A 9,171-nucleotide genomic window follows, 5' to 3' on the forward strand; every position below is an offset into this window, starting at 1 on the left:
TTTAAGGCCATCACTTTTCATGTGTTTACTTTTTTGCAACAACGAACCAAACACTGGACATGCAATTGCAATGTAGAGTTTGAGAAAGCTCAGTATGTGTCAGTATTCTCAAGAGTAGCTCTCTCATCAGGAACCGATTGTAAAAGGTGTCACAGCTGTAATTAGTTCAGGCCTGGCTGTACAATGGTTTGCTTTACAAGCTTGGTTGACTATGGAGTGCACTTTCAATCCACCAAGTGCCTCTAATTTGTCTAATACCCCAGTAGAATTAGCTTCTGTTTCCAAAAATAAGATCAAGACCATCCAACCAGAGGAAATGAAGAAAACAATCAATATAAACAGAATGAGAATTTAATTGGCAAAAGTTCAGATTCCATAACAATGAGATGACGTTATGCACCAACTTCTAATGATGAAACAGAATAAAACTTCACAATACACATTCTCGTGATTCCTTTTTGAGGTCAGATGACTTCATATTCCACACAGTTTGATTGTGCAGTCAGGCACTTGCTCCAGACTCCCACCTCCTCCAGGGAGAAGAACCTCCTGTCCTTGTCTCGGCTCGCTCTGAGTGGGCCTCAGCACTGGGCTGTCCTCAGCAGCCCGGTCAAAACAGCTTCACTCTTCCATCCTCTACAGCAGCGGATCACAACCTTTTTTGCACCACGGACCGGTTTCATATTAACAATATTTTCGTGGACCAGCTTTTGGGGAGGTCGAGGGGGCTTAATTTGTGCTGAGATTTGGACCGGGACCTATTTGATTGGATCCGGCACCTCGTTTGTAATTATCAAAATATCAAAATAAATATTGTGTAATATTTATTGGTATCTGCTGTCATTCTTTTATTTTCCATTGAAGTTACTTGTAAAATGCTTGATTGCCAATTTTGGATGCATGACAGATGTGGCCGATGTCAATCACTCAGGTCACGCAGTGACACTGGCTCCCAATGTGAGTTTTGTACAAGCATGGGAGTTTTGATTTTTTTCTAACTGTTAAAACGGTAGATCAAGGTCGAAATAGCAAAAGCATTGCCAACATGGATGTATTAAAAGGAAAAGATTGCTAGGAATGAGAAGAGGAATATGACATGGAGAACTTGGAGTCGGAGAGAGAGGGAGATGAGGAGTAGGCTGTGGAGTTGGTGAGGAGACTTTAAATGGTGGATTTTAGATGTAGCCTAATGTATGCCAAGGTTATTATAGTTAATGAAAACTAACTAAAAAAGTAAAACTAGGTGTGAAAAAACATTGTAGTTAATAATAATAATAAAAACAAAAACTAGTCTTTAGAAAAAATAAATAAATAATAAATATAACAAAAGATAACTAGCTAAAACTGTATTGTGATAAAAATGATCACAAACTAAAAATATATAGAAAATGTCCTTAGTTTTAGTATTTTAGTATTTTTCATTTTATACATAAGCCTAGTATTGTGGGTGGATATGAAATCTATCCTTTTTTTTTAGCTGTGTCCCTGCGCAGAAGTGACATGACGTGCGCTAGATGGTTTGTTTCACACGGAGTGAAACAACGTGAGCTCACGAGATCAGGATAGTTGCACGAGGCTAGTGCAGAAAAAAAAACTAACTAAAACTATAACTGAAACTAATAAAAACTAAACTAGACTAAAACTAAGCATTTTCTAAAATATATAAATAAACTAAACTAGCAAACCTGTTTTAAAAAAATATTAAAACTAAACTGTAATAGAAAATAAAAAGTTAAAATTAAATTAAAATCAAAACTAATGAAAAAAATCGAAACTATTATAACCTTAATATATGCTAGCCAGTGGTTTAATGCTTTTTGGTGTCATTTTGGCATAATGATTACCTTACTGTAAGCCCCACAGCTAAGCAAGTGGGCGTTTGTGCAGTGAAATGGTGAAATGATGAGTGGCTATTATGAAAACTCTTAAGTCCCATCGTTGTGGGCATGATTCACACTTCGCGGAGTTTGCGAGCACGCAGTTTATCCTTTCTGTGCGGCCTGGTAGAGAATGGCTCGGTGGTTGGCAACCGCTGCTCCACGGTGTCTCAACAGCTTCCGTCTGCGGCCTTGCCACATCAAGGTGGTGCAGTAACGTCCGATAGCGTGTTAAAAGATCGTCACTCTGAGCCACCATTCTGGCAAGGTCCTACTGTACAACATCTCATCCGAGCATGTTGACGACGTCACTGCCCCCCCTGGAGCGGTAAGTGAGATTTTTCCCCTCTCCTTCTTCTGGTGTCATCTGGGTAAGGATCCTCCTCTTCCTCCTGTTCATCATCATCATCGTCATCATCATCACCTGGGTAAGTACTCCTGTGGCAGCCCACTGAGGTTCCTGTCCCTCAGGGCCTGGTCTACAGTGTGTATGTAGGAGTCAATGGTGCTCCTCATGCCAGGGGTGAAGGGGTCAAAGGAAGGTCTCTGCGCCCCGGTGCGTTTGAAGTGACCGTCCTGGTTGCTACGGGCGCATATCAGCCTCTCCTCGGTCACGCTGGCGTTGAGGAAGGAGCCGAGGAGGCGGAGCTGGGGGAGGAGGGCCCTCTGCAGGTCTTCGTAGTGCACCACCAGCATCCTCTGGCCAAACTTCAGCCAGCTCAGGGCATGGGACGCCCACCAGGGGGCGTAGCTGTCAACAAACTCTGGCCACTCTGAGGAGAGGAAGAGAATCACATACTGTATCAGAGTAGGTGACGGCGTCACGGTGGGTGTATATACTGTGGGTGTATATACTGTGGGTGTATATACTGTAGTGACGGCGTCACGGTGGGTGTATATACTGTAGCTTTTGTGTCTACGTAGCACTCGTAGCAACCGACGAGCATTAGTCATCACTCATGATCTCAGATCAGCATTTTGTATCTCCTTTCAGGGTCAGCTCTCTTGCATACTTTGTTCTCACGGCATCAAAGCCCCAGTTCATCCACTTCCCTGGGCTGTGCTTCCTCCCTTCGGTTGCGCGTTACCTGTGCTCTTCCACTGCGCGTCGGTGGCGTAGCCCAGGTGACCCGCACACTTGCGGTTGAACTCGGCCACAAGGGAGCGATAAGGATTGCGGATGAGCAAGATGGCCGCCTCGAACATCTCGATTTCCCTCTGGCCGCTCTCATGAGTCTTCACGCAGATGCTACGGCCGCTCTTCCAGTAGTCCTTCTCCCCCTTAAAGCCTGGTGACGAAGCGCAGAACATGAAGGCCGTGCCTGGGCTTGGAGACCCGGTAGATTTGATCTCTTGTAGATGAGGATTAATCCTCACGCGACATGCAGAATCATCAGGCCGAGGAGGCCGTCGTTCACGCGGTCGAGCGGCTTCCCCTCACCTTGGTTGTAGAGTGCGCCGTCGAAGTAGAAGCTTCCGGTATAGTAGCCGGTCACAAGCTCGATCAGGTGACGGACCCAGGTGTTCCCAGCTCCGGGAAAACTGGAGAGAGCCACCAGGGAGCCGGACTTCTGAGGCAGAAACACCCTCTCTCTGCACCTGGAGTCTGACACAGACAGAGCCATCCATGCATAATTCAGGTTGAGCATTGCGATGCGAACATAGCGACGACAACGATTTCACAGATATTTTTGGCTAAGGTCAAGTCTAATGAGGATTGTCATTCAGTCATTTCTAAATAGGGTTATTAGTACGTGGTTTAGGTGGAGGTCACAAGGTCATATCACATATCATACACACATTAACCAGTATTAAAACCTTTCTCTGTATCTCTCTGTTTTTATAAGTGTGTATGCGCTGCCGAGTGCCTAAGATGGGAAAGAATGTGGGTTCAATGCTGTAACATCCTAATTCTTACTAGGTCTAAAGGGTAATTGTTATTGGAGTGTCTCTGTGTTCTCTTCTGTCGTCGTACTCAAGGGACCTGTGTGTTCCTTTAGAAGGGAACAATACTTTTTGGTGCCAATTTACCAGGTTGGATTGAGATGTCTCAATGGTTGAGATTTAGATGGTTGAGAGGTCTAAAGATTGACCAGTTAGAAAATCCCACCTAATCTGTTATCTGTCTAATATTCATATAATAAACTTAACATATAAAATAGAACGCATATTAAAAAAAGATCAGTTGTACACACAGCGCTGATGGTCGCCAACTCCTGGTGTTTATGCAATATACACCAGTTCTCCAAATATCTTGTCTCCCAAGTCGGTTCACTTCTCACGACATAAGTGTTGACCGCCATTTAGCTCAACGATCAAGAGCACTGACGTTCCTCACCGAGCACGGGGGTCTGATACACCTGGTAGTGGTCCTGGTCAGATGTGGAGGAGGGGTTGGAGCTGGCGGTGTGGTCGGGGCTCAGACTCTCCGCACACCGCTCGGCCTTTAGCTGCTGACCCAGGCGGAGGAGGGACGCGGCCCAGGCGCAGAAACAGTGCGGCCTCCGCATCACGGCCAACGGGAGCTCCTGCAAAACTCAACCGTTAGGCCTGGTTCATAGTCAACGCAAGCTACGCCGACGCGGCTGTGAACGCGGCTCTACGCAAGACCTTGCGTAGTCTTGTGTAGCTTGCATAGCTTGCGCTAGCGTAGCTTGCGTTGACTATGAATGGGCCCTTAGAGGCGATTGGAAGGCCGAGTTAAAGCACCCCTCCATCTACAGGTGCATCCCCCAAAAATGAGAATATTGTGAAAAAAGTTCATTATTTTCTGTAATTTAATTCAAACAGTGAAACATTCATGTGTTCTAGATCCATTACACAAAGTGAAATATTTCACACTTTTTTGGTTTTAATCGTTATGATTGTAGAGTATGTTCATTTATACACTCAATACTTGGTGGGGGCTCCTTTTGCACAAATGCATCAATGTGGAGCGTGGCATGGAGGCAATCAACCTTGAAATATTTCACTACATATGTAATGAATCTATAATACATGAAAGTTTACCTTTTTTAATTAAACTATGGAAAATAATGAACTTTCCACAATATTCTAATTTTCTGAGATGCACCTGTATACTAATTATGTTGGGGGGGGGGGGGGGGTCCCTTGTGGTGGGAGGGATGTGACCCTTGAGTGGTGTGATGGCTGAGTTTCACAAGATTTCTAAATCCCCCTGGTGTTATTTCCGCTGGTTTCTTGGACTATTGTAGCTGTCTTAGTTTTATTACTGACTGTAAACATGACATAGCCTCACATATAATTTATAATGAAACAGCTTAGTTAAGAAAGTCAATACCGAGATGCACTTCTAGAGACGGCACACACACAGACACAGACACACAGACACACGTATGATCAGCACACTGTGATATTTACACCAACCACAGTACAGGGGCATCCAGTGTGAAGGACTGATTTTAGACCCCATCTATTTCTCATTAAAGGCACATTAAACCTTAAACAGTCAAACAGTGTTAGAGAAGCTCCATCTCAAGACAGCGTGCCATTTCTATCTCCGGGGAGCGGAAGCGGCTCCTGATCGATGACGCCTCACCCCTGTGAGAGGAAGACTGGAGTAGCCAAGATGAAATAAATGGATCAGTAATTTTCTTGCTGTTGAGAAGGAAATCTAACCTTATCTGTGCAGGTCTCTACGCAGGACTGTGAAGTCAGATTTGGCTGGAGGGTGTGCACCGAGAAGGCGTTGGTGGTGTTCTTTGGAATCTTGAAGCAGCCACTGTAGCGGACATTTTTGACTGAAAGTAAGAACATGTATGCAAACCCTATCAGCTCGGACCACAGCCTACACCATCAGCTATAGATGCATATGAAGCATTTTGTACACAAGGCAAAATAGCAGAAAAATGCAAATAATAATACAGTGATACTAATAACAACAATAATAATAATAGTAATAATAATAATACAGCAAATAATAACAATCATGTATGCATTATTCTCACAGTACACCAACAAGACAGAGTGATACACTGTTGTCCACAGGCATCTATTTATATATCTACTGGGATTGCATGGAGGCGAGGGCTTACTGTATTGCATACATGAATAAGTAAAACGAACGTCCTGGCCTGTTTCTAAGGTTACGTTACTCACGCTTCCTGTGCCCGGGAGGCTGCTCCTCCACCTTGTAGACGGAGAGGCGCCCCACGCCCCCGCAGTGGGAGCCCCCCCCCCCCCTGCACGCCACGCCACAGTCCTCCTCCGGGGCCCTCAGGCTGCTGATGCGGTTTCCACAGTGGCACTCTGCCCCATATTCCACACCCGCAAACTTGTACCCACTACAGAGACGGGCGCACACACACGCACACACACACACACACACACACTCACACACACACAAAAACACACACACAAGCAAACACACATACACACAAACACAGTATCATTAGCCTTGGGCTGTATGTAGCCGCAGGCTAGGTTTAGCCCAGGGCTAACTCACCTCTTGGGACCCCAGATTGCACACACAGACTAAACATCTGACGGGTACATGTTTGAATTGAGCCCACTAATGCAAGCAATTCAATATAACGAGCATAACGCTGCTGTCGGGTCCAATCCTTCTGTCTCCAAAATGGCTCCATTTTCAGAATGTCGAAAATAACATTCCAATTTCTGTTCAATGTTTTTTAACCATAAATCACACGATAAGCTGTTCCTAATACATTTAATTGGTCCCTGGGAGGTGTTAATATGTTGTAAAGGGTACCCACAGCTTTCAATTGAAAAAAATAAAAGAATCACCAAATTGGAGACAGAAGGTTTAGATTCGACAGCAGCGATAAAAGTAGGAACAGGGATTTTTTATTTTGTTCCTGTTGAATAGATCCTGGTAATAAAGGCTTTGGTTGGAGTGAAGCTCTAATTTACATCTCAAGGACATTGTGAGTCATCCTTTCCTCTCTCTGCCCTGTCCTCTCCTTGGTAAAGATGCAACCTATTCAAAATGACCTTTTTATATTTGCTTTGGGCTTCCCATAAATTGCTGTGACTTTTACTTGTGTTTTTACTCAGAGGTTGAAAGCATGACTCCTTTCTCCAAGTGGGTGGAAGGCAGGCTCAGTCGGGAGATTCTAAATAGCTTTGCGATCCAGCTGCATTGATTTGGCAGACCTCCTCTGTTCTGTCTCAGCTGTAATCGTTCTGTTGTTGTTCTTGCTCTTGTCTAGATGTAGTAGGGGGGGAAATTCAGCTGCGCCATCAAGGGCTAAGTTTCCCCTTAAAGCCTTGTTGAAGCGCAAAGATGATCTCTCCTCTGGCGGCGTACTGTAGTGAGGTCTGAGGATGATCTCGGTGCTCCAACGCCTCTGGGAAACTCAGCCCCACATTCAGTCCATCAATTTACATACAGTAGTTTCCTTATTTATGACTTCTAACAAATACCGTCTTCCCTTGGGTGTTTGATGCTGCCTCTCTCACTTCCAGAATGTGGTCCCCTCACCCCCCCCCCCACACACACACCCGAACACGCACACCCTCCAACACACACACTACTGCCATCCAGCCACCTGGCTCCCCTCTAAAACACAGGGCTTATTCATCTAGATGAGTGAGATTGAAGCATTCACTCAAACAGCATGCTCTCTGTGGTTGCCTTTTAGGTTCCTGTCCAGGGTGCGTTCATGCATTACCTTTCTGAGCAGGTGTCTTGACATAAGGAGCTGGTCATTTTACGCAGGTCGTACAAAATGGTTCCCCCCAGGGCACGTTCACTGGCATCGTGCAAGAAGCAACCGACATAGGTCCCTTGCCATGTCAAAACAGAACAAGTCAGGGAAGGAAAGCCTTGTGATATTGGATTTTCTCAAAAACAATAACATTGGGCCTCATTCATCAACCGTTCTTACAAAGCATTTTCTTTATAAACGCCACTTACTCGCAGTTTTCACAAAGATTGTGACATTCACCAATGTTTTCTCTTTTGGGATTTGTTCGTACAGTAGGTAAGAACAGAGTCTACGAATACTAATTGTTTTCGTGATTTTACAAAGCGAGTGTTGTCTTTCCGATATTAGCCTTGATGCGATTGCACAGGTGAGATAAGTGTACACTTGTCTCCGGATACAGCGTTCACTGAACGAGCAGGCTAATAGCTTCCTTTGCATCTTTTTTGTGTTATTTTATATTCACTACCGACGCACTACTGACGCACTCCACCACCTTGAGATATTAATTTGGCCATGCCACCTTTATTTTCAATTTCTTTGTGTGATCTCTGTGTTTGTCACAGGTTTTGTCACTCTCATCAGTATCGCTTCCACCCACGCTGGCTTCGATCTTGGGTCCCCTGACTTGCCAATGCACACATGACAGAGCACCTTCTACACCACCGAAAAGCTAGCAATTATATGGCGCATGTGGGCGGTATTCATACTGCGGTGAGAGTTTAACATATTCAGAGAGAGTTTAAAAAATTCAACTCATTGAACTCATCCAGCCGTTTACGAACACGTCGTGAATCCGACTGGAGCTTTCTTTAGGAACGTTCCTAGGAAGACATTTAAGAACGGAACTTAGGAAGATATTGGTGAATGAGGCCCAATGTTTCTGGTTGTATACTTGAGCCACACTGCACACTATGCAGAGCTGTTGCAATACTGATACTGATGATTTTGTTGTTGGAATTTAAACAGCTATGGTTCAGATTGTTCTGCGGGTGGTTCTGCAGGTGGTACCTTTGTCTCTGCCGCTCCTGTGGACAGCAGCTCTCTGCTCATGGGTCTCTGGCGTGAGCCCATGGAACCAGCGGCGATGCAGGCGTTGGACCCCCAGGTTCCGGGAGGCCGGCCAGTGGCGCCCTGTCCTGACACCTCCTCCCGACACGCCCTGGGTGACTGCCCACCTGGAGCGCGCCCTAATGCCCAGGCCCGGCGCCCGGGGGGCGGTGGGGGGAGCCGGCAGCGCCAGGACTGGGGGGAGGCTGGCGAGGCCTGGCTGGGACACCCTCAGGGTGGAGCGCTGCAGGAGCAGGATGCTCCCCGCCATCAGATAGGCGATGCCCAGGAAGAGGAGGAGCATCTGGGCCCGCCTCAGGAAGCAGTGCAGTCTATAGAGGGGCGCCGCCATCCCCGCACACCCCAGCTCACTCACTCTTGACACCCCAGTGAACTGCCACTCCTCAGAGTGGGGGTGGTGGGGGATCTACAGCCTCATCACAGCCTGAGTCATTCTAGCTCTTCCCCGGGCTCAGCCAGTCCAGAGACACAGTAGATACCTCCTCAGGCCACCCAAACTACGGGGTCCATCTCCATGTATCCTGATGAGACCAAAA

At 46.1% G+C, this 9,171-nt stretch overlaps 1 protein-coding gene across 1 annotated transcript; it reads right to left on the reverse strand.

Annotated features, from left to right (window-relative positions):
* Window positions 1-2,297: 2,297 nt before the first annotated feature.
* Window positions 2,298-8,966, reverse strand: LOC311318209 (sialate:O-sulfotransferase 1-like; the record flags this gene model as incomplete). Its single annotated transcript, XM_084449471.1, has 8 exons — window positions 2,298-2,650; window positions 2,966-3,166; window positions 3,319-3,483; window positions 4,216-4,405; window positions 5,517-5,638; window positions 5,997-6,181; window positions 7,532-7,646; window positions 8,576-8,966. The coding sequence occupies 8 exons, from the start codon at window positions 8,964-8,966 to the stop codon at window positions 2,298-2,300; spliced, it is 1,722 nt and encodes a 573-aa protein (XP_084305597.1).
* Between the last annotated feature and the right edge of the window lie 205 nt (window positions 8,967-9,171).

This window comes from Borostomias antarcticus (assembly GCF_949987555.1).
Source record: "Borostomias antarcticus genome assembly, chromosome: 15".
Lineage (NCBI taxonomy): Eukaryota > Metazoa > Chordata > Actinopteri > Stomiiformes > Stomiidae > Borostomias > Borostomias antarcticus.